Genomic DNA, 21,776 nt, shown 5'->3' on the forward strand with positions numbered 1-21,776 from the left:
CACACACACACACACACATATACACACAGAGGCCAAATAGCGTGGAGTGGACACACAGTCCTGCGTGCAGAAAATGCAGGAGGAAGCATGAAGATGGAGATAAAACACTTATCACAACACGCAGCTTCTCAGACCGGCCCTGGAGGACAGATAACACACACACACACACACACACACACGCAGAGAGATCAGTCCATCTCTCAACATATGAGATATTATATCTCCATCAGTTAAAGCTGCTCACAGTAATATTTAACACCTGCAAACTTGTGTCTCCGTCCACAAACCCAGTGGATTGGATTTGAACACATTGAACACATTCTCTGCTAACATTAACACAACTACAGTGAGCGTTCAGGCAGCCATGTCGCTGCTTTTCCTACAGCACGACTGTTCTCTGATTTGCCATCTGATTTAGCTTTGCACTTCTGTGACATTCTCAGACTCACGATAACAAAACGATAAAATCTTTGCTTGTCAAAATCCGGCGCCTGCATTGCCCACAATGCAACTCGACTCCCGCAGTTGGGTTGGAGATTCAGGTGTGTTACGCTAGTAGCGGCTAATGTGTCCCGTAGCCTGCGGCACTTATTTCTTACTCCACACCAACAGATTTGTTTCATTTTCAAACTTTCTGACGTTTTCAAACCAGCACTCACTTCACGCAGCTCTCACACATATGCAGTAGTGCTCCCCAACACCTGGAAACACACTTTGACGTGTAAAATCGCTGGAGTTCCCCTTTTTAAGGTTTCAGATTAAAGTAAGTAAACCCAGCGCTGTAGTCAAGACTAATTAAGAGTCCAAGAAACCTCCGAGAGTTTCAAGATCAGTCAAGGCAGAGTACAAACTGGGTTCAAGTCAGAACTGAGACAACAACACAGTGCCTGTTTGATATTCATGCTGTTGTCTTACTGTCGCTCATACTGAGAGTCAACTTTGAAATTGAAATATATTTTGCTCTGTAAATAATAGCTATGATATAACTTCAGTCAGTACAGTCATAGCATCAGGAAACAATGTCACGCCGCCTTAATGTTGCATTATTTGTTGAAATTCTGATTACAGTTCTAAGAAAAAAATATAATTATATTAGAAACATAATATTTTTTGCACAGAGCTGCAAGCTAACTATGAAAATCTGATATCTTTCCCGACATTTGTGCTGAAAACTACAAGTTTTAAAATGCGGATTCTTGGTTTTCAAACAGCAAAGACACACTGTGGAAACTCACAGAAGCATCACCTGCACTTTGATGCATCACAACGCTCACTGTACTTCCTCTTTGTACATCTGAGAGAGAGAACAGTCATGAGTCACACGTCGGTAAGGCGTCGCTTGTCAGGAGAACGTAAATATGGTCGTTTTTAAATGTTTAAACCAGCGATCAATGCTGTGGTTTTTCTGGCTCCTGCTCTTATACTTCATGGTCGCTTCGTGGTCATTTTGTGTACATTTTACTGATTTCACCTTTAACAAGTCTGACAGATTCACATTTCTGCTTTTGAAATGTATTTTCCTAAAAAAAAAAAAAAAAATATATATATATATATATATATATTTAGGCCAAACTAATATTTTTATAGGATTCCTTTCATGCTCCATCGCTGCAGCCAGAAAGCAGAAATGTGTGTATCTGTATTAGCGTGCAGGATGAAGGTAAAGTCAAGGTTTTAAAGTCAAGGCGTGCAGACTGCTAACTGTGACATGTGCAGCCTTTCTGGCTCCGTTCAGTCGTCCATGTTGCTTCTTTCTGTGGATAGCGAACAGATCGTAGACGCAGTGACGTCATGTCCACGTATTCCCAGTTAGATATCACAAATCATCCGCGGAGTGTTTGTGCTGAGTGATAAAGCTGCTGAATGCCAGTGAACACTGAAGCTATTGTCCTGCTCCAAACTAACACACACTCTGAAGGTCATGAATTTGTATGAATGTTTGTTTGCATGTATTAAACAGTCAGTAGTTCTTATCAGTGTGTGTGTGTGTGTGTGTGTGTGTGTGTGTGTGTGCCAGTCCAGTTTCCTTCCAGAAGTCAAACAGAGTTTATTCGTGTCTCATTTTCCGCACTGAGTTCATGAACTGTGACCTGGCTGTGTGCGTGGAGGTCACATGACTAATAACATTGTACACTTTATGCTAACAAATTACACTGTAAGATTCATGTTAATGCTGCGTTCATGTCTTGCGAGAATAACCGTAATTGGCAGTTTCTGACTTTTTCGGAGAACTCTGATATATCTGACTTGGCCCTTTTTAATAATAGAAAATTGGCAGAAAAAGCAAACAAACATGTCAGCCAAAGTTCATCGTTCATGCTAATTAAACTCAAATTTAATGGATGTAGTGATATATTGACTCGCACGACCAACTCTGCAATCATACAGCTGTCTTGAGTTGAGTCACTCTGGCATCTCTCCACATCAATATACATATCTATAGGTCTGTGTGTGTGTGTGTGTGTGTGTAAAAACAATGAAGTGAAAAATACTTATTAGTATTAAAATAACCTCAGCAGAGCTAAAACTTTATTATCATGAGAGAAACTAGAGATTCTCAGATCCAGTACACTGGGCTGGTTTTGGCTATGAGATGATCGATCCACATTAAATACAGTTTCTTTGTCAATTTCATTACAAAATCCAGTGTTTCCACTACTAGTTACATTCATTCAGGCATGGCGGGCCGCACAGCGTTGCTGGCCACGTTACCTTACTCAAAAATGGTACCAATGAACAGATGGCGCTGGTTTCAGATATCCTGTGCTGTATCAGAATCTGTCTAGAGGAAAGAGACAGTCGTCCTGCAGTGACAGACAGATGAGTCTAAATCTCAGCCTCCCACCGACGACCAGCTGAAGTTTACAGACTTGAAATCTTGAAGATTGAAACGGGTTTGAAGTGTCAGCGCTTGTGTCATCAGCCCGTTGTGACCTCTGACCTCGAAATGTTCACGGGACAGAAGCTGAATCTTTTTGTCGACTTTGGTGATTTCTGACGCTTTTCTCGGACAGAATTTACAGCAGAGTGTAAAAAATGCAGCCGTGTGTGTGGGTCACGCCCTCTCCTCCCTCCTGGTTGTGCAACTTCCTCCTGCGACTGGGTCGCCATGGAAACTGAGCCAGAGTTCAGCCGAGGAAACACTCTGATATACTGTACACACACACACACACACACACACACACACACTCGTACACATCCAAACAAACACAGCTGCAGAGATCTGCTGCTCTGACTGTGCAAACTGTCAGAAACAAGAGTTTGACCAAATAATACAAAATCACTCAACGTCCACTTACTAGCTTTTTCCAGAGCTTTCAATTTCCACCCACGCTCTGCCTCAGTCAGACCTGCCAGCGCTCCCGTTTTCCCCCGGGTTTCTCCCGTAATCTGCATGGCCCTCAAACTTTATCAGGAGTAATCGTCATACACAAATCCAGGGTTTTGTATCTTTGTCTGACGTCACCCAAGTTGCCAGATCGTCTAAGAAACACAGTCCACGCAGCACGTACAATTTCTACCCATCTGTCAGCGCAACCTGGCTGCTGCTTTCTGCAGGCAGCCAGCTAATGTTAGCTGTTGTCAAAATGTCAAGGCGTTCCACCTAAAAATACATCTGCAAATGGGCTGAACAGAAAAAACTCCCGTATTTTGAAACCTAAATGTTGGCAGGTATGGCCGCATGAGGACGTTCGTCGTGTTGTCCAACCGCTGTTACATTTTGTTTCATAGCTTCGATTCCTTTTCCCCTGACCGCTGATCTCTCTCTCTCTCTCTCTCTCTCTCTCTCTCTCTCTCTCTCTCTCTCTGTGTCTCTCGTCCAGATGAGCGTGAGGCGGTGCAGAAGAAGACCTTCACCAAGTGGGTGAACTCGCACCTGTCCAGAGTTTCCTGTCGGATCACCGACCTCTACATGGACCTGAGGGACGGACGCATGCTCATCAAACTGCTGGAGGTCCTGTCAGGAGAGAGACTGGTGGGTTGCGTCACTGTCGGGGCTTTTATTTTGAAAGAGGGGCAGAAGGGGGAAGTGTGCAGGCTGATCCGTCTGCAGAAGGATCAGCCTGGTGATATTTAAGCGGAGTTGAAACGAGCCGAAGCGTCAAACCTGAACAGCAGGTTACAGTTAAAGGAACAGTTCGACATTTTAGGAAATCCTCTTTCAGATCTCATGCCGCCAATTTTACATGTTGGTCTCATGTTGTGAGTCCAAATCCTCTTCTGTCTCGATGACAGTCTGACGAGATCGTAGTAGCCTTTCTGTAGAACTTGCAACATGGCGCAAATCTGAATTGAATGCCGTCACATTAAATGTGCATCTTGTTCCACCTTCTCAGAAGTGCTGTAGTAAATTTTAATATAATTACTTATGTACAAATTTTAATAAACCAGGAAACACTGTGAAAGAGCCACCTTTAAGTTGTAGATTAGATTCTTCTCGTTAACAAATCAGTCTATAAAAATGATTTTAAATTATTATTTTCAGGTCAAAAGTGGAAGATAAAATTTAAATGAATTATCTGTCTTTCGGTCTCTAAACTGTTTTAACTAAAATCTCGTCAGTTTTAACTCTTCGGTACTTTCACACATTTTAGAATAGGCAGAACATTTCTACATTTTCCTTTCAAATATGAACTAGTAATAAAAAAAAATCCTAAAATGAGTCAAATTGGTAATTAATTAAGGCTTCAACAGCAAAATACTTTCTTCCACTATATCAGTATTGAATTCTTCTTGTTGAGCAGTGACAGTCCCTCCCTGGCTGCTGGGTGTCTCCGCTGTCCCACTCTTCTTATCTGGTTGTTTAAACACTGACATTTACGACTCTTACAATCATTAACCGTGAATCACCTCCACCATGCTCTCTCCGTTGTGTCTTAGTGTGTGTTGGTAAGGTGGCAGCAGGTCATTTATGTTACCTGTGCTTTGTGTATCACCTTGGTGGACGCAAGACACCTTCACAAACTCACAGCATCACCTTCAGTTAACATTTAGTTTAGTTCATTAAAGCAGAGAATAGATGAACTAATAAGAGCACGCTACTGTACTGTAACGTTGTGATGATATAGCTTATGGCTCTAGAAAGTAAGCTTCAATAAACCTGTGCATAGTCACACTTACACTTTACAAGTAAACAGTAATACGATAAATGCAGCAATACAAAAACGTTTTTATGTAGTTTACAGCAACAGTCTGTAAGTCAGAAACAGAAGCATGATAATATTAATTTCAAAAACTCTTAATTCATCCGTTATCTGCCACTAGTCATGTTGACTGATTAATAAGAGGAGTAATTGTTATACTGCTGGGAAAACATTTGATATAATGATAATAAATAACTGTAGGTTGCATCGTCCCTGCTGGTTTTCCATCATACTTTAACATTTTGGCCGATTTGATCTCGATCGTGGTCGCGTTAAATTGCATTCTATGTGGTATTAACGAGGTTAAAAAGGCTTAAATTTAACTTGGTGAACCTGCAGAAACCCCGTTGTATCCTCCTTAAACACACACACACACACACAGTCTGGCTGTTTTTCAAACTCAAAGACATTTAAACTCGCTCAGACGGTCCCAGTTTTACCCCCCGCCTTGTGACTTCCAGTGCTACGAGCCAAACTCCCCTCTTCTTCGTCGTCTTCTTCTTTCTTCTTCTTGGCTGTCTCTCCAGCCTCTTCAGCTCTTCCCTCTCCGCTCCGCTGCCATCCGGCCTTTTCACAACCTGTCAAACACACGCAGAGAGAAAACACAGCGACGCGGTCAGCCAGGAATTAAATAAAAAAGGATTCCATTTTCTGATTATTTTACATTTTATGTTATACTTTATTTATTCTATGTTATTTTTACAGTTTTGTATGTGTTTTGTCAGTGCAGAGAGCCAGAGAATCTCTGGTATTTTGGATGAGGAAGTGAGGAGAGGAAAAATGACAAGCAAAGGAAAAGAGAGAGGAAGAACGGGTGGAAATGGAGAGAGAAAACAAAGGATACCGAAATAAAGTAAACCAGAGAACCAGAGTGATAGTGAAGTGGCGAGCAGGATGGATGGAGGGAATAACAGTGGGAGACGGTGTGGGGGGTGTTAGAGTTGTGAAAGGAGTCATTGAGTAACTTTCAGGGTTCACATGGAGCCAAAACGCCTCCAGAAGCAGCAGAAGAATCTGAGAGCGAGCGACTGTTTCCACACTGCAGGCAGGATTTAAAGGCTACAACATGGGCTTCTTTCAGAGTTTTGTCCATCATTTCTATTGGTTATGATGACATTATTCTCACTGAGTTAACTGGTGAGATCTGGGAACATGGTGACATGGCGACAACACTGTTTAGCAGTCTGCCTTTTCCTCATCAGCACATTAACGCAGCACTGACGGAGAACGCTGGTGTTGTTCTATGTTTTTCATCTTGTCAACAAATCCCATGAAATGAATAACAGCAGCGCTGTGATTGGCCGTCTCTCAGCACTTTCTGACTTCCTGCCTGTGGCTCTCAGCTCGCAAATATATAGTTTCATAAAATAAAAAAGAAGTAATTTCCTCAAACAGCTGTAGATCGGTGGTGGAAGATAATACCACACTGCAAAAATACTCCATCACAAGTAAAAGTTGCCCATTGAAAATGCTAAGAGTTCCTGAGTATTGTTAGCAAAATGTACCTAAAGTATCAAAAGTAAAAGTTTTTTTACTGATGCATTAATGTGTAAGCAGCATTTTACTGTTGTAGTTGGCTGAGGTTGGTTTATGTATGCAACTACATACATACTGTTGGGTAGTTAGATCTGTAACAATGCATCATATTTTATAAGCTCATTGTGTGTTTTGTGTGTAAAATGTTAATTTGTAAAGTAACCAGTAACTACAACTGTCAGATAAATGTAGTGCAGTAAAAAGTACAATATGTCCCTCTGTAATGTAGCGGAGTACAAGTATAGAGTGGCAGAAAGTACCTCACATTTGTGCTTAAGTTACAGTTCTTGAGTAAATGTACTTAGTTACTTTCCACCGCTGTTGTAGTTTTTATCAAACGTTACTCAAACAGGAGGAAACAGAGCATCTGTTGGGGACTATTTCCAGCGGCGGATGAATCCACATGTGGTGCTGTAGTGAGTGTTTGGGGCAGCAGGACGGTGTGTGTGGGGCTGAGGCAGAATAAACTACAGTGTGTGTGTTCGTGGTGATGGAGGAACATGTCACCCGGTGCAGCAGAGCGGCTCGCTGATGTGTTTTTAATAGTTTCTGGACGACGATGGAGGCTGTGACACACACAACACTCGTTGGATATATTTTAGGTTTTTCATTGGATTTGTTGATAATAAGAAAAATATAGAACATCACCAGCCTTATCCTTTTTAAAGATTTGGGTTCATTTCACTCCACACTGCCAGAGCTAATCGCAGGGGTGTTAAGGCTGCTTCAATGCAAAAAGCAGCGTGGAAGAAGAAATGGTTAAAATCCTAGCTGATTAAAGGTTTTCAACAAAAAAAAAAGTCACTGGGGAGCACAACAAGGTGGAAACCCCCTCACCTATATGACACAGCATGATAGTTAAGTATAAAAACAGCTAAAACCTTCTGATGGGGGAAATTCCCATTTCAGATCAGCATCAAACTGTTGATGGAGATAAAACATTTTTCTTCTTTTTTTTGGGGGGGGCGTTTATGGAATAAAAACGCTGAATCTCTGTGTGGTTTGTTGGATTTGTGCCACCAGCAGACAACAGTCCAAAATATCTCTGGTCTGAGGCCAGATCCTGAATCACTGAGTGACTTTTAGCTGGGCGGTGTTTATGTGTCTGTGTGAGGAAAAGCAAAGACAGCAGTGTTATTGTTGGACGGCGTCCTGGTTGTAGTTTGGATGGTCAGTGCTGGATGGAGGACATGTGGTGTGGACGGCCTGCAGGATGTAACATCGCTGCTCTGACAGCTCGGACATTTATTTTACTGTGGTTATTTATTATTACTGTATTTTCTTTTATTTATATTTCAAGCTTCAACATCGCCCCGAACATGTCCGTGTCATCCAAAGGACTCATTTTCAACCGCAGACAATCAGCAAGATGTAAAGTCACTAAAAACAGGAAGACATAAACGCCTAAAACATGATTAGGACATTTAAAAAATACAACAAAAAAAGTTGTATTAGAGTTTTTTGGCTGCAGTTTATAATGGAGCCTCGCCTGAGATAAAGACTGCGTCCACTAATGAACGAGGAAATTGTTAGACTCCAGTGTACCATGACCGGTCTTCATGAGTGTCTCAGAAAACTCTTCAAGTTTTTGCAAAATACACTACTTACTCCCAGTGAATACAAGAACATTTTGTCCACTTGGGGGCAGCAGAAACAAGTAGTGAACACAACACTGACATATCATCTCCTTTTAAGTTATTTTGAACTTGTCAGCAAACAGCTGCTCGTTTCCGCCTCCAGCAGCTACAGAGCGACATGACGCTTCATCAGGAGGCGTGTTTGTGTCTCCTGATGGACGTCAGTCCGGTCTTCTCTCTGGCAGCTCTGTGTTTGGTCTCCAGCAGCTGCTGAGGGAAACATCTGGCTCTTTAGCAGCTAGATGCTCCGCTATGTCCACCAGCTGCTCTCTGACTGCTGTTTGCTGCTGAGCGGCTCGAGTTCAGCGGCTTTTTACAGCTTTTTCTCTGGAAACGACGCCATGAGAGCTGAGAGCGAACCAGAACAGTGAAGTAAACGAGCTGAAAGTCTCTATGAAGCTCCGTGAAGCCGAGCGGAGCTGCAGGTTCAGCTGATGGTTCACTACCAGAGACACCGACACACCGTCACATTGTTTTAATAAAAATATCCATTATAGCCGCTTTAAAGTTAGAAACTTCGATCTAAGATAACATGAACCTTCAAGGAAAAGGAGCAGAGGAGCAATATCACACAGCAAAGGTACAGGCATATTTAATGAGTGAAAAACAATAGTTTGGATGGTCGCATAGCAGCTAAATTGATCACGAGACGCAGGTGACAATGATTGATTAATCACATCCTACATTCACTTAGCGGTAGAGTTGTTGGGGAAAATGAAAGCAAACCACTTCACCACTCAGTGGTAAGGAACTCGCCACACAAGCAGAGGAGAGGAAGCAGTCGAAGAGCAGCCCGAAAAGAGTCTGATAATCACCAGCTGGTCACACGTTTTACCCAGTACGGACTGAATGAAGCTGAAGTCACTTTAAAGGTAGATATTGAGCAGATGGACTTGTATTTTATTGCCATTAGATCTGTGTTAATTGCATCAGTGCGCTGCCTCTCTGCCCGCTCCTCCAGAACATCCTGTGGCTTTAATCCTCCATGTATCACACAGACATTATACAGAGGCTGCTTAAAAAAAACAGATGGACTAGAAATTAGCTCTTATAATGTTGCAGCTGTGGAGCGGTCAATCATCTGATAGCAGGGATATGTCCTCAGGGAAACTCTGAAAACCCTGTGTACAACAAGAGACTGCAATTTAAGCCAAGCAATAAGAGTAGCAGTACTTAAGGAAAGCGCAAGAACCTCAAAATTATACTTGAGTATTTCCAAAATGATCAAATATTTCACAAAACAGCAAAGATGAGCGAAAAGTCACAAAGATAAATATAAATGTGTGTATCAGAACTTAGTTTTTTCTTCTTTCCTCTCCCCTTAATCATCTCATGACCCTTCAGATTCGTCTTGTGGCCCCTTGGAGGGTCCCGACGCCTGGTTTGGGAAACACTGGACTAAACTAGCTAACCATATATAAAGAAGTTAAAACTAGCTCCACCTCGAGCCGCTACAACAGTAAAATGCTGCTTCCACATTAATGTATCTTTTAATTTTGATACTTTAAGTACATTTGCTGATAATACTTAATACAGGACCTTGACTTGTAATGGAGTATTTCTACGTTGTTGTATTAGTACTTTTACATAAGTAAAGGATGTGAGTACTTCTTCCATCTCTGGCGGAGATGTGTGCTCTGACTGCTGTTTTAACTAGAAACCCTGGTAGTACGTCTCTCTCTCTCGATGTTTCTGGCTTTACGGTCACATTCACCTTCAGCTGAGTTGCTGCTGTTGTTTAGTGGTTGTTTGTTGTGTAACTGCAGAGCTGTCAGACATCTGTCTCTCTACAGTAAAGTAGGTTATCACAGTGTTAAATCGCCCTGAAAATCCCTCCACCGTAATAATAATAATAATAATAATATGACTCCTCTTCATTCAACATCTTTCACTCGGTCTCTGCTGGAAAACCTTACTGACACTCGGAGGCGACGCCAACGCTTCCTGTCTGTTATCACAGTAGCATCGCAGGGACTTTTCTTTCTCCGTTTGTTTGTAGACACCAATAATCTCACCGACGCAGCTTGATTCTCTTTTTTCCTTTTTCTCATTTCTCGTCGTCTTTAAGAAGAACAAAACTAGATCTCCCGGTTGTTTTCTTGAAGGATACGAAAGGAGATAAGACTAACTTAATTTTAATCCATTTATTACAGAGGTCAAACGGCTACTTAAAATAACACCGGGCCTGTCAATAACTGTAATATACTGTAAGGTCTATACATAGTGATATACTGGCAGGAAAGAAGATAAAGTTGTGTTCTGCTCACAATGAAAATGTCTGACTATATTAATGGGCTTTCTGAAGGTTTGGAGGTTGTAGACGTGTAAAAATGTCTGTATTTTAACACAAAGCAAGTCAAGCTCCTGCCTGGCACCTGAGGAAAATATTCTGTTATACTGTAGAATTAAAATAACAGATCAGCTGTCGTTGGGTTAAGAGCTTGGTGATGGTTACATGAATACAGCTATGTCCAGCTTAAACCAGATCCATAAGGCAGTGCGTACATTTTCAAACTGGAAATAAAGAATGCCAATTCATGAAACTTGAATAATCTGATTTTCAGATCTTCACGTCTACAACAAAATTCTGTTAAAGTAAAGAATAAGTCTTCCTCCCGTCTTCTCTTCCAGGCTTTTGAGACAAAGTTGGTTCACAACAAAAAAAAACATAAAAAATTCAACAATCATTCCAGTTTTTGATGAGTCATTTCATGCAAAACTTGACAATCTCATGTGATCACAGTATGTACATTACAGAAGAAATGTTTTGCTATTTTCCTCCTGAACCTCGCTCTCCAGTACCAGTTCTTACTAAGATCTTTGGTTTCTGGATAAGTGTGCTCTAACATTTGGTTCATGGCAGTAAGTTTTGCTTAATATGCATGTAAGTTATTGGTTTTTGGACATATTTATTGCTTTAAGTATTAACAAATGTTTTCCTGTTTCTGGATGTTTGTGTGTCGGTAATCCTTTGAGAGTATGATTAAGTGTAGTAAAAGTTGTTCTTTTGCAGAATGAAACATACTTTGTCTCAGCAAAGAACACTATCCAAACTTAAAGTGTCGGTTCTGAAACCAGTCAGCTGTGTCTGCAGCTGTTTTCTTCTTCTTCATGTTTATATGGTAGCATGAAGCGCGGTTCCTGGTTTTTAAAGGTTGGAAATAAACTGAGATGTGTTTTTGTTTCAGCCCAAACCCACCAAGGGTCGGATGCGGATCCACTGTCTGGAGAACGTTGACAAGGCTCTGCAGTTCCTGAAGGAGCAGAGGGTTCACCTGGAGAACATGGGCTCCCACGACATCGTAGACGGAAACCACCGCCTCACCCTGGGGCTCATCTGGACCATCATCCTCCGCTTCCAGGTAAGAGGCAGCCGCGCGAGTTTGCATCCCAAAATGAGGTAAACTTTCTCAGTCACATCAGCTGAAATCAGAAGACTGCACTGATGATGTGCGACATTTGTTCTATCACTTTCCATTTTGTTGACAGGGCATTGCGCAATTTTGTATCCCAAAATGAGTCGAACAAATGGCGTCAGTCTGCTTACGTCTGGGCCCCATGTAGACCGTGATCTGCTTATAGTAAATCAGCGGCTGTGATATCGTTGTATCGCAGAAACAGTGAAACAATTACACTGACAAATTTTCAGATCTGGAGCCCAGATGGGACATAAATGGTATTTATATTTTGTATCCCTAAATTAATAATATACACATAGTTATATTCAAATTAAGGAGTACACTACTTATGTTAGGACCGCCTCTTGGCCGTTACCCTTCACCTGTAGTTAATGGTTTGCTGTTACTATTTTGCATCCCAGTCACATTAAATGTCTCAAATTAGATATTACTTTTAATGTCCAAAAACAGGCTGTCATAAAAAAAAAAGGTTTAAAGAATGCTGTGTTTTTTGTGTGTCCCACCTGAGCCATTTGCTTATAGTGAATAAGTCAATTTTGCATTCCCAAATAAGTTCAACAGATTTTGTCACCTATTCTCAAATTGTGGGACTGAACTTGTCATTATGGGTGTCATCTGGATCATTATACTCTGGACAGCCACCAAAAAAGTTAAATAGGCACAGTCTATGTGGATCTTTATACTTATTTTGCATCCCAAAATGTGTTAAATGAGTTCAGTTTGGTCAGCCGAGATCCTGATAGAGGATGAGCCAATAAAGTGTGGCCTCACCTGGATCATTGGATTCCGTTTTGAGATAATGGGCTGCGTTACTATTTTGGATCCCAAAATAAATCAAATACATACGGACAATTACAGTATACACATATCGAAGGAGTAGGCTTCTCGTGTACGGCCCTCATACTCCGTCTCAAGTTAACGAGTCGCTTGCTCAACAGGGATGCAAAATAGCAAACATATATAATCGGAGTGATATACTGTGCTGAAATTCTTAGATTAACCCAGTGAAGGTCAGCCATCAGACTTACTTTTCAGCTAGTTGTTTTTAGCATCCCCACTGACATAAACAGGGTTGGGCAAAATAGAAACACCTTTTTAATATAATGTAAAACAAAACTACAGCTTCCAAAATGACTATTAAGTTGAATCAAGTGTACCTAATAAATTGGCAACGCTGTGTATCAACTGGGAGAGCAAGATGTTAATCATAAAACATTAAATGAGTCCTCATTAATATTTTTAATTAGATTTTTTTTTTTTTAAATGAGTGTTTCACACTATTTCTGCAGATATGCTGTGTAATGTTAAATCCTTTTATAATCCTAGAAATGTGACATCGCTAAATCTTTAATCATTTACAGAAAGATTAAGAGTTGTCAGTTAAATGACTTTTAAGTTAGTTTTTAAAGTGAGGCGAGGGTTTAACGGCTCCTTCACCTTGTCACGTCCCTCAACGATCGGTCCCGAGGTTATTTATCTGCTTCAAACGCATTGATCGCAATGAATAAGACCCCATTAAATGAAAGAAGTTGCACTCAGAAAAACACTCGCAGCGTCATTTTACTGTATGTTGATGGGGTTTTCGTGTCCCTTGGATGATGATGTCATCATTAGGGACAGTGGACAGTTGGGAAAATGGGCGAAAAGGATTTAGCTTTTGTAAGCCGTGAGGATTAAAAACACTCTTTTTAGTGGTTTTAAATCCTGCAGCGGAGGAGCGAGGGTGAAATGGAGCCGAGTGCAGACTGACTACAGTGTGTGTGTGTGTTTGTGTGTGTGTGTGTGTGTGTGTGTGTGTCATATATGCTTCGGTGGTGTTGATGTTGCTGATTTGTGGCTCAGATGTGACTCATGCTTCTGTCAGACTGAAACTGATGGATGTCAATCAATGAAGGTGAGGTGTGTGTGTGTGTGCCCTTGAACTATTTTTGTGAGGACATATTAAGAGTTTGAGAGAGTTTGGAAAATGAGGACTTTTTTTCCTGAAAGTGAGGGCATTTTTTATTTTATTTCTTTTAAATCAGGACTTTTTGAAAGGGCTAATAGTTGGTTTTACGGTTGTGGTAAGAACTAGGTGAAGGTTTGGGTTTCAGGAATGCATCGCAAGTATAGAAGTGCAGATTTGTGTGTTTAGTGAGGACATTTGTGCAAAGTGAGGCTGTTTGAAGGCCTGGACTTTTGAAAACGTGAACACGTGTGTGTGATGATGTGTTTGATCATCTTACGTGTCTCTTTATGGATTTTTACATATTTTTATATGTTTACTTTGATCTGTGTTAAAAGGTTTAATGCTGCGTTCAAGGCCCTTGGGGGATATCTGAGAAAGCTAAAATTTCTGTACACACGTGTTGTTTTTTGAAAACTAAATCCTTAAATATCAAACACAAACTGAAAATTCATGTTTTAGAGCTGAAACTGCAGGAGGGATTTATATCTGATAAATACTTTTTGCATAATTTCTTGTTGTTAAATGAATTATTCCCTACGTTTGACTATGGTTATTACCTTGTTGGTGATGACATCGAATTTACAAATTTTGTAGTAAGTCAAAATTATCACTGATTGAGTTTTCTTTAGCAGTTTTTTTCCTCTCCATGCTGTGGTATAATTCATGCGGCTTCAGTAATGAGGGAAAAATGTATTTAATAACTTATCTTAACTTATTTGATAATCCAAACAGAAAGTTGAAAGTGCTGCGTGAATGCTTTTAATCAGCCGTCAAATGTTATGAATAAGGTTTAGTCTGTCAGCTCTCAAAAAGATGATTACAACAAAACACTAAAGTTAAGTGACAAGTAAATAAATCTCAAATTTATATGATAAGATGATGAAAGAATGTTGTATTTTGCAACAAGCGAAAGTCTGTCACTTACTCTGTCTGTCTGTGTGTCTCAGATCCAGGACATCAGTGTGGAGACGGAGGACAACAAGGAGAAGAAGTCGGCTAAAGATGCTCTGCTGCTCTGGTGTCAGATGAAGACGGCAGGGTGAGAATCTACACGAGAGTTTTTAAAAATCTGTTTCTAGCATCTACAGATCACTGATTGCGATTGATAGGGTTTCCCCAAAGTTCAGACTACATTTCCCATCAGCCCTGTCACCACCTGTTCCTCTCCCTGAAGTGGATAAACCAATTAGAAGTGACTGTTTTTCCCATCAGCCCATCATTCCCAGGCTAATAAAGCCTGACAGTCTGCTCAGTGATGGCCCCATTAGCCATCGCTAAATGAATGTGATGTGAAGTGCACCATTAAATGCCGTTTTCAGTCACGTTAGTCCCACGCGAGAACCTGACGGGCTGTGATTTCCTCTTCCTGTCCAGATATCCAAACGTCAACATCCACAACTTCAGCACCAGCTGGAGAGACGGGATGGCCTTCAACGCGCTCATCCACAAACACAGGTAGGACCTCGGGCTGCGCCTCATCACACAGCACACTGCTCCACAGGAGGAGGGCCATTCTACAGATTCCAAAAACCAATTCTTGTACATTAATAACGTCCATTTGGCGGAACAGAAAAGGGCGAGCATTTGGAGAAAGTGATTAATAACTTAATAATGAGCTTTGCAAGACAAAAGGAAAGTATTGTGTGAGTACGTGCGACGGCGTCACCCACCGACTAACGTTAGCGAAGCGGAGAACCGGACTCCAGCCCTAACAAACGAGGCGACACACACACTGCAGCACTTTACAAAACCTCTGTGGGGCGAAGAAAATAACTTCTGGTTCCAGCGCTGCAGCAGAGAAACTGTTATCTGCTGGAGACACAACATTAATAACAGCACAGCAGAGCGCAAACTTCTTTTTATATGTAGACAGTGATGTTGCTCAATAAAGCACACTTTCATTTCATTGTTCTCATACTGGCAGAATATTGTCTAAAACATGTTTCCAAATGTTTGCAGTTAACTTTTTCTAATAAAAAAAGCTGCATACTTTTCTGATGATGCCACGAGAACCATTTGAAAGCCTTAATCACGTAAAAACAATCCTCCACATACAGTATTAGCTTTTAAGAGAAACTACGTCGTTATCCACAAACACAAGTAACTCCAACATCACATCGTTCCTCATGTCCACGGTTTGTTCTGCAGCTACTCTGCTGTGCCGCCGCAGACAGTCCTGTCTTTAATAACTGCAGTGTCTCAGCTGATCCGTCAGCAGACTCTTTCCTTCAAACCACATTGAGACTTAAACATTTCTTTATGCAAAACAACTAAATAGCAGCCACGCAGCAGATAAATAAAAAAAGATCCGTTTAAATGTTTGTCATTTTCTTTGTGTCTAAAGTCTCTCCACTTCTGTTCAGTCGTTATTGATCGTTTAGACTACAACTGCATTTTAGACACATATTTGCCATTCATCCACATCTCCCTTTTGCAAGGCTTTTAATCTTAAATCGCCAGCATTACAAGCACCCAGCAGTGAGCTTATAGGTCACAGCAGCCGAATAAGACGCGCAACAGAAATGATTTTGTCCCCAGAGGGAAATGAACTAAAATGTATTCAAATAGAAAATATCTGGGAAAGATGAGTAGAAGAATTTTACTCAAGATGAGAGCAAACTGGAGGAAGTGTTTGAGTCAGAGCCGTAGCCTCTTCGTGGGTTTTTTCAAACCTGTGGGGGGAGTTAACAGTCTGCAGTTAGAAACGTACACACGTTCGGTGTTTTTTAAGCTGATTCCAGTATTTTTAGACTCAGTATATTTTATTTAGACTAATTTTAGGCCAATAATACAGTAAGTTATCACCAGAATTGTATTCCCAGCAGTGTTGAGAAGGCCGTGGAGAAACACGCTGCAGACCTTCATGCTGGAAAATAACATTCACACAAAGTACAATTGTTAACTGAATAACGAATCAATAAATAAAATATTTTAAAAAATCCAAGTAATTAAAGAGTCCTCCTCTTTGGGGGAACTGGTGACATAAGGATTTCTAAAATCCTGCGTAAAATTGTTTGTTTTGGGGTTTTTTTTTTTGTTCAGACCGGACCTGATCGACTTTGATAAGCTGAAGAAATCAAACGCTCACTACAACCTGCAGAATGCCTTCAACCTGGCCGAGCAACACCTGGGTCTCACCAAGCTGCTGGACGCCGAGGGTGAGAGAGGACACACACACACACACACACACTCACAGCTGCAGTTTCATATAGTGTGCACTCTGATCTTTGTTTTCTGTGTGTGTGTGTGTGTGCAGACATCAGTGTGGACCACCCTGATGAGAAGTCCATCATCACCTACGTGGTGACCTACTACCACTACTTCTCCAAGATGAAGGCGCTGAAGGTGGAGGGGAAGAGAATCGGCAAGGTGACAAACTTCCTCCCAACACCTCAGATATATTCTCACCTCGTCGGACTGTAAACGACCGTGCGGTTGTTGTTTTTTTAAACGTGTTTCCTCTGGTGTGTGTCTCAGGTCCTGGACAACGCCATCGAGACGGAGAAGATGATTGAGAAGTACGAGTCTCTGGCGTCCGACCTGCTGGAGTGGATCGAACAGACCATCATCATCCTCAACAACAGGAAGTTTGCAAACTCTCTGGTGGGAGTCCAGCAGCAGCTTCAGGCCTTCAACACTTACCGCACTGTGGAGAAACCACCAAAGTCAGTGAATACTCTACACACAGACCACAATGTGACTGTAGTATTACTGGCTCATTTTAAATCCAGAATCTCATCTCTGACATGACGAGGTCAACAACCAGAGACATCGGTAGTGTGTTTGGTGGCCTAACTACCTACGTAGACTACCAAGCAACCTACAGGAGGACTACTTTGTCCCCACTAAGTCCCATTGGTCAGAGAAGTGTTTAAGGGACAATTATTCATTAAAAGAATATCGTTACATTTTGGGAAATATGCTCGTTCCCTTTCTTTCTGAGAGTGTGATATTCAGATGGATATCAGTCTCGTGTGTGTGTGTGTGTGTGTGTGTGTGTGCAGTACAGAGCTGGAGTCAGGATCTGGTTAGCTTAGCTTAGCGTAAAGAGTAGAAGCAGGGGGAAACAGCTAGCCTGGTTCTGTCCAAAGTTAAAAAATACACCACCAACACCTCTAAAGCGCCCTGATTAACAGGATGTATGTCGTTTGGGTAATGCGTACACAAACAGAGATGTGAAAACAACAGTGTTTTTAGGGGGAGTTACATGTTGGAACTATTTCTTGACAAACAACAGCGTATCCTTCCGCCCAGTACTTCCGTGCAGTGTCTCCAGCTATAGCGTGAGTTGCCAGATAAGGTTGGTGAGCTTACGTTTTGGTTTTGGTCTCTGTGGCACCATGTTGTACCAAAGCCGACAGCTTAACTGTGACGACAAGACTCCAGGAAGCTGCTCACCGATCGACAAGCGGCTGTGGTTCAACAGGAAATAGTTCCAGCATGGAACTCGTCCTAAATCCTCATACTGTGGTTTTTACATTTCTGTTGTTGTGTGGATTAAACAAAAGAGATTTTTGTCTTTGCCTCCTCTTTCTCCGTGTCTCTTTCTGCGTGTTTAACTCATGAAAAGCCAAATAAAAACGCATAGAAGCAAAGTGACAATATAAAGCACAAGGGGGCGCACAGATGCCCTCCCTCTCTCCCTTCGCCTCCCACTGCAAACCAGATATTTCACAGTTACTGTTGTTACTCATCACTCAGGAGTCATCTCTGTGTAAAACCACAGTTTTCCTCCCACGCGGACTGAAGGAGGAAAACCAACCGAGTCTGAATCTGAGCAGAAATGCAGATGATTTTTCCTGGAATGAGCAGATCTGACTGGAAAATGAAAGCATGGCTTTTTGTAATCTTGAAGGAGGTTCAGACGTTGTTTTTTTTTTTTTTTGTTCGTTTTGTTCGCTGACTTTGTGCTTACATCTCGCTGACACATGGCTGAATGAACCTAAACACAACTGTCATCACCATCATCGAGCTTCAACAGTAAAATTGGTTTTAAAAGATCGTGAAAACTGTAAGAATTTAACACCAAACATTCACAAAGTTATTTAAGTTTTACCAAATGTTGCTGACGTTACAGTTTGTGCTTCATGACTGTGACCATGGAGGGGAGACAAACACATGACACAGTACAAGAGGCAACAGCCAGTTCGAGTTTTGTGTTGATTTTTCTCTCCAGCCATTTTTGAGGCTGCAGTTTGTGTCGCTGTATTAGACGTCATTATATTGTTATACAAGTTTTCCCATTATTTTGTCAACTCAGGTGTTATTAAATCAGAAACTGAAACCAAATGTCTCAAACTAAAACATCTAAAATAATCTAATAATAATAATATACTTTGTGTGCGTGCAGGTTCACAGAGAAGGGGAACCTGGAGGTTCTTCTGTTCACCATCCAGAGTAAGATGAGAGCCAACAACCAGAAAGTCTACACTCCCCGAGAGGGCAAACTCATCTCTGACATCAACAAGGTAACTACACCTGCTGTGATGTCATCGTTTGCTATCATTAGTCCTAATGTGATCTCATGCAGAAAACTACAGAGAGGGTCTATTGTTTAAATTCACCGTGTAAAAAGTCCGATTTTACTCGGTATTTCATTATAGCTTTAACATTTGACGGAGAGTTGAGTTGGATTTTAAAATGGATGACGAGACCCTTCTTCCCATGACATCAGGGTTTTATTTATTAAAATTAAAATCAAACAAAGAACATAAAGATAAGCGTGTACAGTAATTTGCACAAAGGTGAGAAAACTCCAAAAAGGGTTGATTCATTACATCTACTTAAAAAGTATAAATCAGTATTAACAATCTATTTAAGTGAAATGTGAAAAAGTAAGACATTGTTAAATAATAAGTAAAATGATAATAACATAACAAAGATGATACAATAATGATGACAATATCCTCTTATTAGAATCTTTCAAAAACTAAACTTATTGATATTGATCCGACTGTGCAGCACGTACATTTGTGTAGCTGTTTTAGCTGATATTGTGTGTTTCCTGTGTGTGTGTGTGTGTGTGTGTGTGTGTGTTTGTTTTAGGCATGGGAGCGTCTGGAGAAGGCGGAGCACGAGCGGGAGCTGGCTCTGAGGACGGAGCTGATTCGTCAGGAGAAACTGGAGCAGCTCGCCCGCCGCTTCGACCGCAAAGCCGCCATGAGGGAGACGTGGCTGAGTGAGAACCAGAGGCTGGTCTCCCAGGTAACACACACACCTGTCAGTCCCGTTCACACACTGTAGGTTATCTCTAGGCCAGACAGTCATAAAGTCTCAGAACATAATGAGAATTTGTCCATTTGTTCCTCTTTCCTTTCCTTTCCTCTCCCCTCTGTCCTCGTTTCCTTTCCTCTCTCCTCTCCTTGTTTCTTTTCCTCTCTCCTTGTTTTCTGTCCTCTCTCCTTGTTTCTTTTCCTCTCTCCTCTCCTTGTTTCCTTTCCTCTGTCCTTGTTTTCTGTCCTCTTTCATCTCCTTGTTTCCTTTCCTCTCTCCTCTCCTTGTTTCTTTTCCTCTGTCCTTGTTTTCTGTCCTCTTTCATCTCCTTGTTTCCTTTCCTCTCTCCTCTCATTGTTTTCTGTCCTCTTTCATCTCCTTGTTTCCTTTCCTCTCTCCTCTCATTGTTTTCTGTCCTCTTTCATCTCCTTGTTTCCTTTCTTCTCTCCTCTCCTTGTTTCCTTTCCTCTCTCCTCTCCTTGTTTCCTTTCCTCTCTCCACTTGTTTCCTTTCCTTTCCTCTCTCCTCTCCTTGTTTCTTTTCCTCTGTCCTTGTTTTCTGTCCTCTTTCATCTCCTTGTTTCCTTTCCTCTCTCCTCTCATTGTTTTCTGTCCTCTTTCATCTCCTTGTTTCCTTTCTTCTCTCCTCTCCTTGTTTCCTTTCCTCTGTCCTCTCCTTGTTTCCTTTCCTCTCTCCACTTGTTTCCTTTCCTTTCCTCTCTCCTCTCATTGTTTCCTTTCCTCTCTCCACTTGTTTCCTTTCCTTTCCTCTCTCCTCTCCTTGTTTCCTTTCCTCTCTCCACTTGTTTCCTTTCCTTTCCTCTCTCCTCTCCTTGTTTTCCTTCTCTCTCCTCCCTGTTTCTGTTTCTCTTGCCTCTCCTTGTTTCCTTTCCTCTTTCTTTGACTCCTTTCCTCTCTTCTCTCCTTGTTTCCTTTCCTCTCTCCTGTCATCTCCTTTCCTGCTTCCTGTCCTTGTTTCCTTTCCTCTTTCCTCCTCCAGGATAACTTTGGATTTGACCTCCAGGCTGTAGAAGCTGCTACTAAGAAACATGAAGCCATAGAAACGGACATCGCAGCCTACGAGGAGCGAGTTCAGGTCAGTTCATCACCTGGATCGGTTTTTAACAGCAGAAGAGGCTTAAACGCAGAATTAGATTGGAATGAGCTTGTGTCAGATGGACTGCAGCCTTGATCAGATGGGAACATTGATTAAATAAGTACAAACATTGATCAGACTTGTGAAAACCTTGTTGGCACAGATCTAATCCTTGATGGGATGCATTTAAACCCCGATTAGATGGGTGTAGACTTTAATAGAATCGATTAAAACCTTGATGGGCTGGTTCCATTAATGTCTATAAGCACCCCTCAGTGGGGTGATGGCTCTAAACTTTGAGTAGATGGGTCTGAACCCTGTTGAGACGGTTGTAGACTTTTAATTTAATGGGTCTAAACATAGTCAGGATGAGTTTAAACCTTTAAAGGGGAGCAAACCTTGAACACATGCCTCGATGATATAACTGTTTACCAGGTAGTCACACTCTTGAGACAGAACCAATAGTCGTAAACCTTTTATCACATGGAGCAAAATGGGGTTTTGTTTTGTTTTTTCAGAAATCTAAGCCTTTAAAAGTTTAAGACCAAACACTCAGACTTGCTTTATTCCACAAAAGCCTCTTAAGGAGGGAAACAGAAACAGTCACACATGTTCGAAACCAAAAAGAAACCGAAACAAAGTAGGTAGACGACGACTTCTGTTGCCATATTTGAAGAATTCAGTGTTTCTGTTTCAGGTCTTTAGCATGAAAGAGTTGAATATCGGCTAATGTTTGTGTTTAAAAAGATTCATATTGTTTGTGGTTTTATAAAAAGTTTCACTT

General features: G+C 41.3%; 1 protein-coding gene across 4 annotated transcripts in view; it reads left to right on the plus strand.

Annotated features, from left to right (window-relative positions):
* Positions 1-21,776, plus strand: part of LOC122884771 (spectrin beta chain, non-erythrocytic 1) — a 132,032-nt gene that overhangs the window by 70,336 nt on the left and 39,920 nt on the right. For all 4 annotated transcript variants that reach the window (XM_044215097.1, XM_044215098.1, XM_044215095.1 and 1 more), the window contains 10 exons: positions 3,825-3,976; positions 11,506-11,679; positions 14,632-14,723; positions 15,059-15,139; positions 16,727-16,842; positions 16,941-17,053; positions 17,162-17,349; positions 19,035-19,152; positions 19,730-19,888; positions 20,897-20,992. In XM_044215097.1, the coding sequence (XP_044071032.1) occupies positions 3,825-3,976; positions 11,506-11,679; positions 14,632-14,723; positions 15,059-15,139; positions 16,727-16,842; positions 16,941-17,053; positions 17,162-17,349; positions 19,035-19,152; positions 19,730-19,888; positions 20,897-20,992 (1,289 nt within the window). The remainder of the gene's footprint in view (positions 1-3,824; positions 3,977-11,505; positions 11,680-14,631; positions 14,724-15,058; positions 15,140-16,726; positions 16,843-16,940; positions 17,054-17,161; positions 17,350-19,034; positions 19,153-19,729; positions 19,889-20,896; positions 20,993-21,776) is intronic.

The sequence above is a fragment of the Siniperca chuatsi genome, linkage group LG11 (assembly GCF_020085105.1).
Source record: "Siniperca chuatsi isolate FFG_IHB_CAS linkage group LG11, ASM2008510v1, whole genome shotgun sequence".
NCBI lineage: Eukaryota > Metazoa > Chordata > Actinopteri > Centrarchiformes > Sinipercidae > Siniperca > Siniperca chuatsi.